The following is an 18,562-nucleotide window of genomic DNA, read 5'->3' on the forward strand; positions in this document are numbered from 1 at the left end:
AAAAGTTTTGATTATTACTAGAAGGCAACAAGGACCCACTAAAAGATTCTAAGCATTAAACTGTTATGGACAGGTTTTTGTTTTAGAAAATCAGTATCATTGCTGTGTGGGGGAATGGATTGGAGAAGGCCAGACTGAACCTAAGAAATCAGACAATTAGAGTAAGCAAAAATGATGAGGGCCTGATTTGAGGCAGCATCAGTGGGGTTGGAAAAAGATGAGGGATTTGAGAGAGACATGAGAGAGAACAGCAGAAATCAATGAACTAGTGGATGTTGTAACTTCAGTAAGAGGGAGTAAAGGATAAGTCCAGGTTTCTGGCTTCAAGATTCTGGCTGCTGGTGATGTCTGGAACTCTCACACAGTATTAACAGTTGTATGTTTACCTGTGGGTCACTCCCAACGAGTCGTAAAGGGACCTTGCTAAAAGTCTTTGCATTAGCAGTGTTAGAAGAGCATCTATTATGTAGGAGGCATATAATAATTAAATGAATGAATGAATACACTGAAAATAGTAAACAGTTTGTATGATCAAGACGGCGAGGAAAGCAAGAGGTAACTGGCTTCTCAGTTGCTTTCTGCCTATTGTACAACTAGGAGGCTGACAATAAAGTTTATTTGAGCGTCGACGTGCCCCGACGTGGCCCCGCCTTCGCAGCCGGAGCCGCGACTGGTGGGCATTGGCCAGCGGCGGCCGTCCCTAAGCTACGATTGGCTAAGGCCGCCGTCATTTCGGAGCGCCCGGCGACCGCCCGCCCTCTCGCCGCGTCGCCGGTGTCTGTGCCGCCCGCTCCTCCGCGCCTCTCCTCTCCCGGCCGCAGCCTGGGGGACCGGAGCGAGCAGCGGGCACCATGTTCCGACGCAAGCTGACGGCCCTCGACTACCACAACCCTGCCGGCTTCAACTGCAAAGGTGAGGAGGCGGTCCCGGGCCCGCCGCGCGTCAGTGATTCCCCCCCCCCGCCCCCGCTTCCCCGCCGCCGGGCCGCCGTTCTCTCAGCGCCGGCACCTGGGCTCCCCACCCGGACCGTCCGCGGCCTTGTCTCCCCTGGACTCCTCTCCTCCCGGCCGCCAAGCACCTCTGCTTTCCGCCTTCCTTCCCCGGCTTCAGAGCCCCGCCACCCGCTCTTGCCTCGGCATCAGCACTTTCTGCACTTGCTGAACTCCAGACCCCACGCCCACCCCCCCTCGCCCGCACCCTCAGCGCTCTAGAGGGAAAGTCTTCGCTTTTTGACGTAGCCCTTCAGCCCCGTGGCTTCCGGGTGATTGGGCGATACCTTGAGCACCTGTCGGGGGCCAGCACAGTGGTGGAATCCGAGGAAGATGCTGAGTAACTTGAAGACTCGTTCATTGCCCCTTGGGAACTAAGGGGTGGGGTGGGAGCAGTGGGAGCCCATCCGGCAGTTTGAGCTCGAGCTAGAACGAAGTCCAGGACTGACAGTGTCGGGGCAAGCGCGTATAGGAACGAGCTAATGACAGTGTGCGAGTCGTGCAAAAAAAGTTAATAGCAGACGAGCGGGGCGGTTGAATTGTAAATACAAAGGTATTTGGTAATTCACAGCATTAAAATTGTAAGAAGTATTAACATTGCTCCCCACTGCTACTCACCTACTACCCACTATTCATTTTCTTCCAGAGTTCTTGGCTTGTGGTAGACTAATAAGTTTGAAAGTGATCAAGCACACCCTGGGATGTTCAGACCATTGTATAAATCTCAAGACTTCATAAGGGAGGCCTGAATTTGAATTCAAGCTTGAATTTTGTAATTGAAAATAATTTCCAAGCAGGATAGCAGAGTTTTGTTGATCTGTATGTAGAAGCATGTCAATTTATAGAAACTTGTTTTTCTGCTTTGCCTTTTATGTTAGAAAAAAGGTTCAGTGGTAGTAGAGCTTAGATCTGAATTTGAATCTTTGAGCCTCAGGTTTTTTCACTGGTAAAATCGGGATATTACCTACCTCGAAATGGTGTGGGAGGATTAAATGAAACAACATCTGTCCTTTTTCATGAATGCGTTTAATGTGCCATAACAGTAAAAGACAATGGGAGTCAGTATCTTCTTTCTGTTTGCCATTTAATTTCTTGTACGTTATGATTGCTGTAAATTTAACCCGGCCCAGTCCTTCCTCCTCTTCCCCATAGGAACTGGAATAATAACTGACACTTAAATAGCAGAACTGTGTGCTAGACACTGTTTTGATCGTTAAATATTTTATTTAATCTTCATAACAACCCTATGAGGTAAGTCTTACTATTACTCCCCATTTTGTAACTCAAGAATCTTGAGGCCTGGAAAATTTAGGTAATTAGCCCAATTTCACACAACCACTAAATGTCTGGAGTCAATTTGAATTCAGGCCAGGGTATGAACATAAGTCAATCCAAAGTCTGCACTTTCAACTCCTACTTCAAGCAGCTCAAGTAACTTATAATTTTGGAGTTAAAAAAAAAAAATTCCACAAGACTGTTTGTGAAGGAAGTGTTTTACCTGTTACCTAGTGCTTCTCGTGATGTATATGGTGTTTTTATTGCAGATGAAACAGAATTTAGAAACTTTATTGTTTGGCTCGAAGACCAGAAAATCAGACACTACAAGATTGAAGACAGAGGTAATTTAAGAAACATTCACAGCAGTGACTGGCCCAAGTTCTTTGAAAAGGTAATGAATTAGAAAGTAAAATAAAACGTACAGAGAGCTTGTCTAAAAATTATATGAAGACAGGCAAGCTTAAAATTACTGTGTTCTTTTAAAATAAATAACACTAATAATGATCAGTGTTAGAAAAGCTAGACTTCAGGGATTTTACTTTTTTCTTACCATGTTGTTTGGTTTTTAAAGCAGATTATATTATCTCTTCCTACCAAACATTCAGTATTAGATAGAAATAGTATGGTGAATCATTAGGCATGAGGGTGGAGGGGAGTATAGAGTAGGCTGAGGAGAGAGGAAAGCTCACGTGCCATAAAGAGTTTGAACTTGACCCAACTGGGGAGCTACCACAGTTTTAGGTGATATGACTGGACTAGTCTTCCCACTCCTCACCTTTCCCAACCAATCCCTGGTTACTCGAAACTGTCAGCTTTAAGCTTATGTAGCTGGAGAGGAGGCGCTTATCCCCAGTACTTAGATATGTGCCTGACATACAGTAGAGAGACCTGTTTGTTTCATGAATTTATATATTTGTGTGTGTTTATTTGTTTACATATATGTGTATGTATGTAAATGAATGATATATGAATATTCATTTCTGCATTTTCTCTATAGCAAAACTTACTCTGTATTCACATCTTTTAGGGCCCTATACCTGACTAGCCCGCTGCCCATTGAAAACTAACTTTACTGTTAACTAATAAAGGTAATGGCACAAGTAGACACTCAAAAAAAAGGGAAGAAATAGTTTTGTCCAGAAACACTGAGACTTCTTAAATAAACAGTGACACATATTCTCTAAATAGTAAAAATGGCAAAAATCAGAATTTTTACATTACATTAAAAATATAGCAGAGATACAGTTAGAGTATTATATTAAAATAAGACGTTATTGACACGCTTGAAAACTAAGATTATGTCTTGTTTTTGCTTATTTTTAACATACACAGTTGTCCCTTGTTATGTACAATAGAAATAATCCTGAAAAGATCTGCGTGTGTTATCTTATTTTTGTGGCTGGAATAACTTTCCTGTTGACCTAGTTTAATTTTAGTAATGTTTTTGCAGAAAACAGAGTTGTTTTCAAATTAGAATAAAAATTACATTTTACAGTATCATTATTTACATTAAACATTTTTATTAGCTCTATTACTTTGACGAGCTCTCTTCCTTTAAGAATATGAAAAGTAATGGTCACTTCGGCAGCACATATACTAAAATTGGAGCAACAATATAGAGAGGATTAGCATGGCCACTGCACAAGGATGACACGCAAATTCGTGAAGTGTTCCATATTTTTAATTGAGTTATTTGTAGTGAGGTGGATGGACCTAGAGGCTATCATACAGAGTGAAGTAGGTCAGAAAGGGAAAAACAAATACCATATGCTAACACATATATATGGAATCTAAAAAAAAAAAAAAACAGGTTCTGATGAACCTAGGGGCAGGACAGGAATAAAGACGCAGATGTAGAGAATGGACTTGAGGACCCGAGGAGGGGGAAGGGGAAGCTGGGACGAAGTGAGAGAGTAGCATTGACATATATACACTACCAGATGTAAAACAGATAGCTAGTGGGAAGCAGCTGCATAGCACAGGGAGATCAGCTCAGTGCTTTGTGACCACCTAGAGGGGTGGGATAGGGAGGGTGGGAGGGAGATGCAAGAGGGAGGGGATATGGGGATATATGTATACGTATAGCTGATTCACTTTGTTGTACAGCAGAAACTAAAACAACATTGTAAAGCAGTTATACGCCAATAAAAATGTTAAATAAAAGAATATGAAAAGTGACTAAATTTTCATTTACTGGTGTTTAGGTACCTAAGTTTCTAGTTTTATGAATTAGAGGATTGTGTAAGTTACATACTGCCTCTGACAATGGGCAAGTTTATTAACCATTCTGTGGCTCAATACTGTTATCAATAAATGGGGATAACAGTGGTATCTATCTCATAGGAGTGGTATGTATTGTTATTGAAATATACCTATGTACCTTTTCACAGAGGTGCCTGGACCATAGCAAGTGCTATATGTTTATTAATTTCCCTGCCTCTACTACTATTATTGCTACTACTGGATTATTTTCCTTTGCCCTTCAAGAGTATTTTTGAAATTTTTGATAGGCTTCTTAAGACTTTGAAATATATTGTTAGGATTTTATATTTCTTATATTACATCTACGATGGCCTGCTCACGTGTACAAGACAATACAGAGTTCCACATGTGGAAGGGTACTAAAGAATATGAAAAACTTTCTGATGAAAAACACCCAGAATTGACAGTAAAGTAGTATAACCTAAAGATAAATACATTGGAACTTACACAGATATTATCTTTCAAGGTGCTTTCTTTGGAATGATGATGTCATTGCCTAAAGTATATTTGGAACTTCTTTTGGAAATACTTTTAGATCAGGAGACATCTTTTGAATATCCTTAATATTGACAGTTTTTTTATACTTCGAACATGGATTTGCTTTTTGCATCATGACTAAATCTTGTGAATAGGTGCTTTTTTTTTTAAAGCAGAGGAATAAAATTTTTGATTAGAAAATAAGTGACGGCTAAAAAGTGCTGATTCATTAATTATCCCGCAAAGAATTTCCAAAAAGGAGTTCCAGAAGTTTTGAGTAATGTCATTGTTGGTGGAATTAGATTTTAAGTTCCTAAGAGACTTAGTTTAAGGACATACTCATTTGAATATGCAGCTTCTGACATTTATTCAAAACGCTTGTATGTCACATGGCTTACTCTATTCAGAAGCATTTCCACGATATGAAAGCTAAGGTTTAGATAATAATTGGTTTTGTTTTGTTTGGGGTTTTTGGTATATCCTCCTTTTTAATTAAAGTCCTTTTTATTTACCTGCTCTATGTGTATTGAGACCTGGAATCAGAAAGTTTAGATTCAGCTCCCCGATTTAAGTCGTATAACTGTCAGCAAGCGTTGACCTCTAGGCTTCGGTTTTCTCATCTACAAAATGAAGTTATTCTGCATCTAGGCAGTGGTGCCCTATCTGGAATCTGCAAAAGTAAAAATTTCAAAAAGCATGATGGGCCTACTTCATTTTTTTTCCCTGAGTGGTACACTTAAGTGTTTCCTTCCTTTGGGTTATATAATTGCATCAAAGGTTTAGTAATGTAAATGTTATAAGAAATTCTTAGAGATCCAAACCAAGGTCTCTTTCAACTCTACCATTTTTTTATTTTGTGACTTTATAGTAATAATGAAACCAGACTTTTTATTCCCCTTACAGTATCTCAGAGATGTTAACTGTCCTTTCAAGATTCAAGATCGACCAGAAGCAATCGACTGGCTTCTTGGTTTAGCTGTTAGACTTGAATATGGAGATAATGGTATGTTTTGTGGGGAATGTCTGTTTTAAAGAGAGGAAAGGTGGGAAAGGAGTGTAAAAATGTAGGGAACTTGCCAGTTTGTCTTACATTGTTTTACCTTTGGTTCATTTTAAGTTTTGTACATCCTCATCTAACTTTACAGCATCTGTTTAAAAATTTACTTTTTGTAATTATTCTTCTGTATTCAGCTCCCAAATTGTCTAGGAAAGAATTTTCTTTTCTAAAATTAGAGAGTCTCCTTACTCTCATAAGATATTAAAAGCACTGGTTTCCATTGGTATTTAGATTTTTCTTTTAGAATTTGAAGGCGATGTCTTCTGAAGAAGAAGGCTAATTGAATGTCTTCTCACAATGTCACATTACTTTGGTGAATTTGCCATCTTTCAGTCTGTACCTTAGCCTTTCAAGTTCACTTGTTGCTGCTGTCCCAGAATTGATAGGATTTCAAGTGTTGGTTGCAGCAGGTAATTTCACAAGAGACTGAAATATACATCTAATGCAAATTTGCACTATAGGCCAAAATATATTTATTATTATTGTTTAATGTTATTTTATTACAGATACTTGTATCATTGGAAGGTTTTGAATGTTAGTACCTATAGTAAAAATAGTTTTCCAATAAACTGTTTTCTCTCAGGCCATTTCAGTTTGAAAGGCCTGCTAACATCTGAATGTAAGATCTGATTATCTTACTTTACCTCCATCCCCTGCATTTATGTTGTTCTCTTTCATGGGACTGTCAGTTCCAGTCCTCTTAATGATTTTACGTTTGAAGCCTTTTTAATGTCTTTGGCCTCTCCCTTTTCCTCTTATTCTGTTCCATCCTTTTTTCCCTTGTCGTATCTTTCCTTCTCCATCCTCACTGCTGTCGCCCTAATTCAAGCTCTTGCCACTTTTTCCTGAGATTATTGGAATGTCTTTCATACTAGTCTCCCATCTATGTCACCCTCTAGTCTCATCCACATAGCCCACCAAGCTAATTTTTTGAAACATAAATGTTTTAGAATGCTACACTTTGTTTCCAAACGATAGTTCCTTTTACGTATTCAGAAACCATTGCTTTCCCATTTAACCCTATAGCTTTTTAAGTCATTCGCCACTTTCCATTTTGCTTATGTCTTACTTGCGCCACTAAATTGTAAGCTGATACTCAGCTTTGTTTCCTACATGGTACCTCTATTAGTTTCCTGTTGCCGCTGTAACAAATTACCACAAACTCAGTGACTTAAAAGACTGTTTATTATCTTACAGTTTTGGAGGTCAGAAGTCCAACATCTGTATTAGGACTGAAGTCAATTTGTCGACTGGGTTGGTTCCTTTTGGAGGCTCTAGGGGAAGATCCGTTTCTTTGTCTTTTCCATCTTCTGGAGGCTGCCTGCATTCTGTGACTCTGGCCCCTTTATCTTCAAATCTAGCAGAATATCATCTTCTAAACTCTGTGATTCTGCTCTCATTGTCACATCTTCTCTGACTGACCTTCCTGCCTCCCTCTTATAAGGATGCTTTGGTTACATTGGGCCCACCTAGGTAATCCAGGATAACCCCTATACCCCCAATTTCAAGGTCCTTAATTTAATCACATCCACAAAGTCCCTTTTGCCGTGTAAGATACCATATTCATAAGTTCCAGGGATTGGAATATGGACATTTTTTTGCGAGGGAGGGAGCAGTCATGATTCTCTCTGCCACGGTACCTGACATAGTTTCTGGTGTACAGTAGATGTGCTTATCAACCATAAATGCTTGGTAAATTCAATACATGAATGTTTATACATACTGGTGTGGAGCATCAACCAGCTGTTTTTTTGCTGGTTCTTCAAACTTAAGTTTCAGATGCCTTATGGCAGAAATCTTAAGGAAAACTCAAAGACTTTTTCTTTACTATGGAACCTTTAGCAAAATATGCCTGTTCTGGTCTGAGTTGGTAGGAACTCTGTTAGTTAATTTGCAACAAAGTATTCTCCAGCTTTTCAGGTGTTTTTCAGCTATTCCCACATAAAATTATAGTCACATCTCAGTTTATTTCTATTTTACCCTTATTTAGTCCATTTGTCCCATTTTTATAATACTTCAACTTAGGTTACCTAGGTTGTACCAAGAACAGTAGATGCCATATGATTGTGTATCCTTGTAGTTGACTGTATTACTGTTAAGTACAGTTACTTCTCAGTGATAGCATGGTCTTCTTTAATGTATTTAAAAAAACTGAGTTTGCATGAGAAACACTGCCCCTTATCGGTAGGAGGCACTGCTGTGCTTTTATGGTTTTACATTAATAAGTTGCATTCTTCTTGACTTTTAAGTTATTTAAAATTTTTATTCTTATTTGATAAAACCATTGTGAATTTTTATTGTTTGTGCCTTAACGTTTTTTAAAGCCTTTTGCTAGCTTGTCAATTAAGGTGATTAAAATCTGACTTAAATTCTTTTAACTCTTTTGACATAATTTTAGATTTACAGAAAGGTTGCAAGAATAGTAAAAAGAATTTTTCCATACTCAGATTCTGCAGATATTAACAGTTTACTTCATTTGCCTTATCCTTCTCTCTCTATATATATACATACTCCTAATTTTTTCTAAACCATTTGACACTAAGTTGTAAATGATTTCTCTTTTACCCTTATGTGCATTTCCTAAAAAAAGTCATTGTCTTACATAGCTACAGTACATTTATCAAAATCAGGAAATTAACTTTAATTCTTTACTGTTATCTGTACGTGAGATTCACATTTCATCATTTGTCTCAATGTTCCTTATGGCAAAAACAAGCAAACAAAAACCTCCAAAGCAGTCCTGGATCATGTGTTACATTCATTCTCCTTAGTCTCTTTAGTCTCCTACAGTCTGGAATAGTTACTCAGTCGTCATGCTTCAGGACACTGACATTTATTTTGTAGAATGTCCTTCAGTTTGAGTGAGTCTGATGTTTCCTCATGATTAGATTCAGGGTTTGTAGTTTTGTTAAGAGTAACACAGAAGTGATGTTGTGTTCTTTTAAGTGCATCATATCAGGAGGCATGTGTTGGTGATATGCCTGAATACTGGTCATGTTATTCTGATCACTTGGTTAAGCTTTCTTCAGTGTAAAAATTACACATCTTGTGGAGAGATATTAGATGATTTCTGTATGCTTCTCCTCTTCAAACCTTAGCTTTAGTATACATTTGATGATTTTTGCCTGAGTCAATTATTATGTTGATTATGATGACTAGAAGGTGTTTTTCTAATTCCATCATTCCTCTGCATTTATTTTTTGTCTTTCCACTATAAGGAAGAGCTTTCCCTTCTCACCAGTTTATGTTTGTTTGTTTATTCAGATCAGTGTAGATATGTGGATTCTTATTTTACTCAGTGGGTCTTAATCCTTTTTTTGTCATCGTGTATTTTGATGTTTACATTGTTCCAGGTTTGGCCAGTAGCTCCTTTAAGCTAACTCCTGTCTGATTTAAATTTTAATCCTTTTATTTTCCCTTTATTTTTCCATTAGCAAATCATATAAGCACTATAGCCAAAGATGGCATTTTGGGCCTTAAGTTTGGTGAATTACTATTAAATATTTTTATTTGTAAAGTCTTTTAAAATATTATTTAGTATTTTTCAGGTAAGAGTAATAAAATCTCCTTTTGGAATTCTGCATTTTAAGTCTCCATAAAATAAGTTTAGGTTTGTATATGATGGTGTATTTGAAGTGATTTTTTTTTTTTTTTTTCTTTTTGCGGTATGCGGGCCTCTCACTGCTGTGGCCTCTCCCGTTGCGGAGCAGAGGCTCCGGATGCGCAGGCCCAGCGGCCATGGCTCACGGGCCCAGCCACTCCACAACATGTGGGATCCTCCCGGACCAGGGCACGAACCCGTGTCCCCTGCATCGGCAGGCGGACTCTCAACCACTGTGCCACCAGGGAAGCCCTGAAGTGATTTTTTTTAGAAAGCAAGGTTTTTGGTTTTGTATACAGCATTCACAGGATTTGCGAAGAAACTTCTTAGTGTGTTTGTATTTAACCTCATGTGACCTATACTTACCCTTCTCCCATTCTTCTACACTTACCAAGTTTGACAGGAAGCTGAAAAGCAGACTTTCTCTTCTAAAATTTAGATAGTTTTTGAAATGTTTTACTTTAAGAAATTGAAAAGATATTTGTGTCTGATAATCATTTCAGCTTAATTAAAAAGCTAGTCACATTGTCTTCTAGTAGATTTATTATAGCATTTTTTTTTTTGAATGCTTGGGTTGTCTTATGCTTATAACCAGTTTGGCTCAGTTAAATTCAGTAAATAAGCAATGTTTGTTTTACCTTAAGTTGAAGCTCTGCAAATTGTATTTTTGCCTATTTTTACAGCTGAAAAATACAAGGACTTGGTACCTGATAATACAAAAAACGCTGACAATGCAGCTAAAAATGCAGAGCCATTGATCAATTTGGATGGTAAGTTTATAAATGCATAAAAATGATCATCAACATTTTTGGTTTCTTAAATGTTTTTTACTTCCTAGAATGAAGTCTGGGTTTATTTGGTTGTAGTAGATTAAGAGTGTTTCATGCAGACAACATTTGTGTTGATATTCTATTCTCTGTGCTGTTTTTTACTGTCAGTTATAGTGTGCTTTCTCCCTCCTCTTGTAGCTGAATATCTGAAACTGAAAATGCTCTTCTTTCATCTGCTCATAGTAACTTGGGGGTTTTGATTTTATTTAATCATGGTGGTGATTGTTTGCCTTCCTGGGTGCAGAAAATATTTTTTCTAATCTAATGACAGTATGAGACAAGTGTTAAAATTTTTCATTGTTTTAAGTCCCAGATGTCTTTAAGTAATTCTTTCTCCTTTTAAAAGTATTAAGATTCTAATTACTTAGATTATAATATGTTAAATATTCTTTCACTGACTGACTGTGACCTGTAATTTATGAGTTACCCTTAATGAATTAATAAGCTGCTTGGATGCTCTAGAGCTGCTGCTTGGAGAAAAGGTTTTGGGAAAACTGTCCATTGAAGGGAATCTGTGTATTAAAATTAATAGCTTTGGGAAGAAAGGTTAATTAATAGTGTTACATAAATGGGCCTTGCAGAGAAAGTTACAGAACAAACCTCATGTGAGTTAATTTAGTCATTTATTGGATTGTTCACTTTGGTTGATTAGTAGGAAAACCATTGATCTCATCAGTTTACCTGATTTACCCCATACTGCTTTTGTCAGCAGCAATTTTAGAAATTAAAGAGATTTGTTGTTACTAGAAAATAAATTTTTTTTTAAGTTTATATGTTTACATATACGTTTGTAATTACATGCTTGCAGAGCTGTAAGTTTCCATTTTTAATCTTTTATAGTAAATAATCCTGATTTTAAGGCTGGTGTAATGGCTTTGGCTAACCTTCTTCAGATTCAGCGTCATGACGATTACCTGGTAATGCTTAAGGTCAGCTTCATTTCTTGATTCTTGACAAAAACTCTGTATATAATTTTAAAAACTTCATTTTCTAAAAATAACTGTGTTTGATATTTAAATCTATGGTAGAATGAGGAAAATGTTGGAGGAATGTGGGACATAAAGCAGATTTCTTGAATTCATTGGTTTTAGCTTACCTAACAACTAATATCAAAGAGTGTTTACTGTGTGCCTGCCACTGTGCACAGATGACTCATTCAATCCTCCCAACATTCCTAGAGGTGGATGCTAGTGTCTTTTTAAAATATGTATGTGAAGAAACTGAGACTTAAAGATAATAGATAAATAATGTTCAAGCTGACATAGAAAATGATAGTCAGGATTTTAATCTAGGCACTGGACCTTATGCTCCATTCTTTTCTTTTTTGGCCACATGGCATCTGGGATCTTAGTTCCCTGACCAGGGATCAAACCCACACCCCCTGCATTGGAAGCAGAGTCCCAACCACTGGACCGCCAAGGACGTCCTGGTCCATTTTTTTCCCTATATCACCCCACTTCTGTTTAATCAGTCCTTTTAAATATTCATGGTCTGTATTCATTAAGATTGTGGAAAATGCCAAACTTGTAATGGTGAATTTGGTCAAAAACATACCCCCAAATCTCTTTGAGGAATGAATGTTTCTGTCCTCCAAGCCCCCCATCCTAGATAGGCCACTCAGTTCATACCTTACAGCAGGGAACCTGATGGCCTAAAAGAGGCCTCTTATTTCTCGGTGGAAAAATATACTCATGCTTCAGAAGATTTATGTTGAGTAATTTTGATAGTCTAGTCGGGGGAAGGGGAGGGGCAGGGGAGTGGTACTACCAGACTTGGAAGTTATTTTAAAAATTATTATTGATTTTATGAGAAATTAAAGAGCTTTAAATTACTTTAAACTGCTTTGCAGGAAATTGAATAATTTCACTCTACCCACAAGAGATCATAATTTATTCTCCTTTTTAGAATTGTATTTATTAAATGACAGTTGTAATATGGGAATACTGTTCTATTCCTAGATTATTACAATTCTCTATACTGAATCTGAGTGTTAACTCAGATTTTCTCAACTCAGATTGGATGCCAAGAGACAAAAGTTGTTTTTAGTGAAATTTAGCTCTTTCAAAGGCTTGTTCCTTACTCAGGCAATTATAGAAATTGCTTTGGAACAGTTCTACGGTGGTTATGTCAGCTTTAATCATAAACTGAGTGAGAGGAGAACAGACAATGCTAGCATATTTGGGGTGCCAAAGTACAATATAAGTCAGTTATAATCAAAAGCTTTATAAAATTCTAATCCTAGCATGTTTGCCCTTTTGAGTTATTTTAAGAAGCATTCAAACAATACATGACAATATGGAAAACATCCATATTGCAGCTGTGAGAATCAATACATTAACTGGCAACTGGACTGTGTAAAATACATTTGCAGTTACTGTTAGATTGGTTTAATTCTTTTTCAAATGTAGCATTTGGTTTGTTTTTATTAAAAATAATTTTCACACTTATCTTGGGGTTGCAACTGTCATCCACTAATTAAAATTCCATTAAAAAATCTTACTTTTTATGTGTGAGCAGGTGCGTGTATGCATTTGTGTCTGCAGTGGTAAAATGCCTTGCTAATGAAAAAAATGTGTCCTTTGAAAGATCTGAAAACATTTTACTGTAATAAAGTGAAGAAAGTAGGGACAGTGTGTATGATATGCTACCCTTTGTATCAAAGGTGCATATGTGTGTGTGTGTGCGCGCGTGCACGCACGCACACGTGCACACGTGCACTTGCATATATCCCTGAGTGTGCTTGTAATTTGATAGAGGCCTTGTGAGTATACACAAGGATCTGGTAGCAATAATTGTTTTCTGAAAGTATGGCTGAAGCTTGGGTAGAAAGGAGACATACTTTTTCGCCATGTGTCCTTCTTTATTTAAAAAAAAATTTTAGCACACACAAATTACCTATTCAAAAAACGTAATTGTTATGAACATCATTCCACATTATTAAATACTAGAAGTGAAAACTTTCATTACAGTAGCTATTTTTTTAATTTTTAATTTGCTGGGGAGTTTGTTAATGAATTAGGTATTTCTAATTTCATCAAATTGGGCATCCTTACTCTGTAGTCTCAGAGAAGAAAAGATAACAGACAGCCTATAAAAAATAAAAATACTATTTTGGGATTTCTTAGGCAATTCGCATTTTGGTCCAGGAGCGCCTGACACAGGATGCAGTTGCTAAAGCAAATCAAACGAAAGAGGTATGCTGTTTTTTTAATTTAAATAAATTTTAAATTAATTATTACTGAAAGTTTCTTTTGGTTGTCATAAGTTTGAACTTTACCTGAGAATGCTTAAGATATCAATTCTGTGTTAGAACTGCCCAGAGAAAGAATAGCTTACTTCAGTGGGATTGAATTTGATTCTGAAGCAAACTGTATCCAGTATTTTTTTTTTTTTTTTGTGGTACGTGGGCCTCTCACTGTTGTGGCCTCTCCTGTTGCGGAGCACAGGCTCCGGATGCGCAGGCTCAGCGGCCATGGCTCACGGGCTCAGCCGCTCCACAGCATGTGGGATCTTCCTGGACTGGAGCACGAACCCATGTCCCCTGCATCGGCAGGCGGGCTCTCAACCACTGCGCCACCCGGGAAGCCCTATCCAGTCATCTTTGAGTGAAAAGAACTTCATGTTTATCTCACTTCATTACTTTTAAGAAGCCTCCAATAGCATATCCACAGTCTACCAGTTCAAAACCACCGCATGTGCCCAGTTAAAGTTTATTTCAAAGAACTTAACACTTGTGAAATTTACTGGGTTATTTTGACTAACTGCTAGAAAACAGGACACACCTTCTCTTTTTTAGTAATTCATTTTCTTTTCTATTTAAGTCTTTATCTTCACACTTTTGTTTCTTCAGAGAAATCTCAGTTTATTCTATTTCCTAGCATAAATCATAAAAATGTAGCTTGTTAATAAATCTAGGATATTTTTAGATGAACTGTCCTAGAAACCCAAATGCCCCTGAAGTCCTCTTGACTATGGGTCAGTACAGAGAATGTCCTCAGGGGTTAGCAGCTGCAGGTGTCTGATAATGCCCCTTCCTGCTACACAGATGAAGGTCTTGGGTACAGTCCACATTCTGGACCCTGGTCCTTCTATTGTGTCTATGTCACCCTCCAATTCCCCAATTGTCCTCTGATCCCATCTTTATCGAAGCCCAACAGTATTAAGGTTATTAATGCCAGGGCAGTGTAGTCTCCTCTGAAAGACAGTTTCTTTTAAAGTTTCTTATTGGCTTATTAATTATGTATGAATCAGGCCACTGGAAATTGGATTAAAGATCAGCTTATTTCACCCACACTATAGAACAGACAGTAAATTGTTATGGCATAATAAAATCATTCATCATTCAGCAAAATTATGCCTTTGGTTTGGAAGGCAGTGCAAATAAGGCCATAGCCAAATCTCTTTGCTCTTGTTTGCAAAGTAAAATTCAGCTTATTTTCAATGCTCCAAATAAATCTGAACTTTAATGTCATCTCAAAAGATACTATGCTGGGCTTCCATCGTGGCGCAGTGGTTGAGAGTCCGGCTGCCGATGCTAGGGGACACGGGTTCTTGCCCCGGTCCGGGAAGATCCCACATGCCACGGAGCGCCTGGGCCCGTGAGCCATGGCCGCTGAGCCTGCGCGTCCAGAGCCTGTGCTCCGCAACGGGAGAGGCCACAACAGTGAGAGGCCCGCGTTCCGCAAAAAAAATAAAAAAGATACTATGCTATAATAATACAGTGGAAGAGTTCTATAGTTGAGTGTTCTTGTTTGCAATCGTTCATAACTAGCATTTGGGGCATGTGGTCATCTTCAGGGGTGCCTGTTCCTAGGTGGTCTGTTGGCAGATGAAGGGAGAACAGAAACTCTGGTACCAGACTGACACAGAAAGCTACTCAAGTACAATTCTACTCTAGTTTTTTGCTAACAGAACTTTCATACCCATTTGTTTCTTCATGTGTATAATGTATTACTAGTGATTTTAAAGCATTTTGAGTCTGGGTAGATTTGCATTAATAATTAGGCAAGAAGTGAGTAGTGACAGCTTAGCATTTGTACGGTTGAAAGTATAGTGACTTTTTTTTAAAACTGGTGATGATTTTATACAGTATAATCAGCAGAAAGTCTAGACTGCCTGTCCTCGTTTTTATTTGATAGTTATTGTGAACTTTATACAGGTTGGCGCCACCATAGTCACCATCTCTGGTATATCTATGCAGGTGCTGACTGGTTAGCTAAATGGTTTAGATTCTGTTCATTTTCCTAGATGACTTCAAAGTAACTTTTAAATGAACTGTTGAAAGTTAATATAATCTGGTAAACATCATGCTTGCAGAAAAAAGCTATGTATATTTTAGATTTGGTCAATTCATAAAGGCAAATTAATGTGCTCCGAAGTAAACTTGCTTGAGGAAATTCATCTTAAAAGTAGTCCTGGGCTTCCCTGGTGGCACAGTGGTTGAGAGTCTGCCTGCCGATGCAGGGGACACAGGTTCATGCCCTGGTCTGGGAAGATCCCACATGCCGCGGAGCGGCTGGGCCCATGAGCCATGGCCGCTGAGCCTGTGCTCCGCAACGGGAAAGGCCACAACAGTGAGAGGCCCGCGTACCACACACACACACAAAAATAGTCCTATTTGCCTGGTACACTGCTGCTTACTATAACTGAAACGGTGACAGTGGCAGCCCTGCTCAACCTTCCTTCCATAGCAGTAGTGACAGCACTTCTGCAAAAAAGAGCTATTCTTTCATATGTCTGGTCTTAAAGGATTGGATGTGTTATGGGACTAGCTGCCCACTACATGTAAAGGCCATTCTTTCCTAACTAGTTGTAGTAGGAAAAAACTAACTCATAAAAAGGCAAATTTAAAGAGAAAATTCTCAGGCACCTTGCCACTGCAGCTAACAGGGTTAAAATAATAGCTAGCTGCTTTTCAATTTGAGGTGAGAAAATGTGAACGAATAACTATACAGTCTGATTTTTGTCCTTTTTTTTCCAAAGGGCTTGCCTGTTGCTTTAGACAAGCATATTCTTGGTTTTGACACAGGAGGTAAGTGATTTTGTTTTAATTCAAACTGTTTTTAGAGACTTACTGAATATTTGGGGGAAATGAGTGAATATATGCAAACGTTATTGATTAATGCAGTGTTTCTTATGAAACAGATGCAGTTCTTAATGAAGCTGCTCAAATTCTGCGACTGCTGCATATAGAAGAGCTCAGAGAGCTACAGACAAAGATTAATGAAGCCATAGTAGCCGTTCAGGCGATTATTGCCGATCCAAAGACAGACCACAGACTGGGGAAAGTTGGAAGATGAACATTTTAGGATTTCAGCTTCTCACCTACTTAGTACAGTTGGGAACCATGTACGCTTTGGCATGTGTTTGGAAATGTCATGTCTTCAAGGGAAGAATTCCAGAAAATTGACTATGTTCTACAGGTATTTACCATCACTGCATTTTCTTTAATAAATTTGGGAAGGTGATTTTTTTTGTTTTTTGACCATGTGTTACGTTTATGTATTTGTATAATTAATTAATCTGCTTCCTCCCTTGTGGTTTAGGTACATGCCACCCCCTGACTTCATTATACATATAGACAATACAGATCGTTAAGTCATAGGAAAACTTAAAATATTTTATTGGAGTAATCTAGAAAATTTGAGAACTGTTACATCTTTAATATTTATATATAAGTGTAATTTCTGTGGGTAATTCTATAGAGGGACTTACAGGATCAGAAAATACAAACTGAAACATTGTAGCACCTTTTAATATAAATAGAAATGCACTTATGCAGAGGTAAAAAAAAAAAATCTTAGAATAAGTTGGCTCTTTCCCATCAGTTCTGCATAGCCTTCTCTACGTCAAGGTTTATGATCTTTAGGATCATATTTTTATACTGATCACATGTACTTTAATTTCTTGGCCAGGAAGAATCTGTATCAATAGTCAGATTTAGGGTCTTAACGTGCTCTAATTGGTTCTTAGTTCAATTAATTTGGCCTTTTAAATATGACATAAATGTTTATTAAAAGTTGCTTTAATAAGCAACAATTAAAATTGTTACCTTTTTAATCTTGAAATAACTTTTGTTTTTAAAAATACAGTAGTAAAGATTGAGGTATAAACTTTTCACAAAATATACTTAGTCTTTTTGCACTGAAAATGTTCATATGTCCAGAACTTCTAATGGCCAATTGCTTTTTCACTTTCTTCACCTTTGTCCGCAGTAAATGTTCTTTAGGGTCCTGATTCCGATTGTAAACTCCCAAGTCCTTTATAATACCATATTTACTTTCTTCCTGTGGAGGGAGGGGACAGCATGTGAGTATTTTATATCCAGTTTGCCACAGCAAGTCTTTTAAAGAGGAAATATCCTAATAGACCTTTTTTTGTGTGTATAGTTAAGCTAGGTAGACTTAAGGTAGTAGAATGGTCACCCCTGTGTGTTGGCCATTAGCTTTTCTAGGTCAGAGAGGCTCTCACCAGTGGCAGCAGCAGGCCAAGTGTGGTCAGTTACCAGATCTCTCTTTCTCTACCTGGCTGATCCAAAGGAGCCACCTGAGCATGTCCGTTTACCTGTTGGGCAGTAGGGGTAGACTGCAGTTATCCCGTAGAGATGAGATCGCTGCTCTGGGAGATACTCATCAGTAAACTGGCCACTGTCTCTATTTACTGATATAACACCATCCCTGGTAACAGAAAGGAAGAGTGAATTCATAGGATTTAAGGTTGGATAGAAAAAGCCAGTTTATCAGGAAGCGAAATCTCTGCCAGACTTCTAGAATACATTTTTAAAAGTCAATTTAAATCCCATAACTAAGTAAGATACCTCATGGTACCATTTAAAGGTAGTCTTCTATTCTCTGAAGATCAGATTCAGAGTAACGTGCTTCCTTTTTGGATAGTTTATTACCAAATAGCTCTGCCCTTTTTAAGCTGCATGTGAGCAATACCATTAAATTTCTGGGTGACGTAAAAGTATGCTTTTAAAAGCAGTAACGCTTGAATGATGTTAATCTCTCTGCTAATGAAGAGAGAATAACTAAAGTTGCTTACTAACATTTGGTACAAGCGGTGTGTC

General features: G+C 37.9%; 2 protein-coding genes and 1 non-coding gene across 4 annotated transcripts in view; 2 read left to right on the top strand and 1 right to left on the bottom strand.

Moving 5' to 3' along the window:
- The first annotated feature begins 692 nt into the window (after nucleotides 1-692).
- Nucleotides 693-16,961, top strand: RTRAF (RNA transcription, translation and transport factor). The gene is made up of 8 exons (XM_004285600.3): nucleotides 693-912; nucleotides 2,534-2,658; nucleotides 5,910-6,009; nucleotides 10,348-10,434; nucleotides 11,335-11,423; nucleotides 13,620-13,688; nucleotides 16,477-16,525; nucleotides 16,639-16,961. Exons 1-8 carry the CDS (start codon nucleotides 852-854, stop codon nucleotides 16,791-16,793), a joined length of 735 nt encoding a protein of 244 aa, XP_004285648.1. The 5' UTR covers nucleotides 693-851; the 3' UTR covers nucleotides 16,794-16,961.
- Nucleotides 3,840-3,949, top strand: LOC117198697 (U6 spliceosomal RNA). The gene has a single exon (XR_004479916.1). It is a non-coding gene; the product is annotated as a U6 spliceosomal RNA (small nuclear RNA).
- A 131-nt stretch (nucleotides 16,962-17,092) lies between the features above and the next one.
- Nucleotides 17,093-18,562, bottom strand: part of NID2 (nidogen 2) — a 79,364-nt gene continuing 77,894 nt past the window's right edge. The window contains exons 20-21 of one of the 2 annotated variants that reach the window (XM_033416247.2): nucleotides 18,058-18,170; nucleotides 17,093-17,780 (exon numbers count right to left, since the gene is read on the bottom strand). In XM_033416247.2, the coding sequence (XP_033272138.1) occupies nucleotides 17,770-17,780; nucleotides 18,058-18,170 (124 nt within the window). In that variant the 3' untranslated portion in view covers nucleotides 17,093-17,769. Of the gene's footprint in view, nucleotides 18,171-18,562 lie in introns of both variants that reach the window. The other variant, XM_049706297.1, reaches the window with a different exon arrangement.

The sequence above is a fragment of the Orcinus orca genome, chromosome 2, assembly GCF_937001465.1.
Source record: "Orcinus orca chromosome 2, mOrcOrc1.1, whole genome shotgun sequence".
Taxonomy (NCBI): domain Eukaryota; kingdom Metazoa; phylum Chordata; class Mammalia; order Artiodactyla; family Delphinidae; genus Orcinus; species Orcinus orca.

Bases quoted from the DNA above. Each gene is read 5' to 3' on its own strand.
- RTRAF (XM_004285600.3), top strand. From the start codon at position 852: ATGTTCCGACGCAAGCTGACGGCCCTCGACTACCACAACCCTGCCGGC. The intron at 10,435-11,334 runs GTAAGTTTATAA...AATCTTTTATAG, and splicing joins GCCATTGATCAATTTGGATG to TAAATAATCCTGATTTTAAG. The intron at 11,424-13,619 runs GTCAGCTTCATT...GGGATTTCTTAG, and splicing joins ATTACCTGGTAATGCTTAAG to GCAATTCGCATTTTGGTCCA.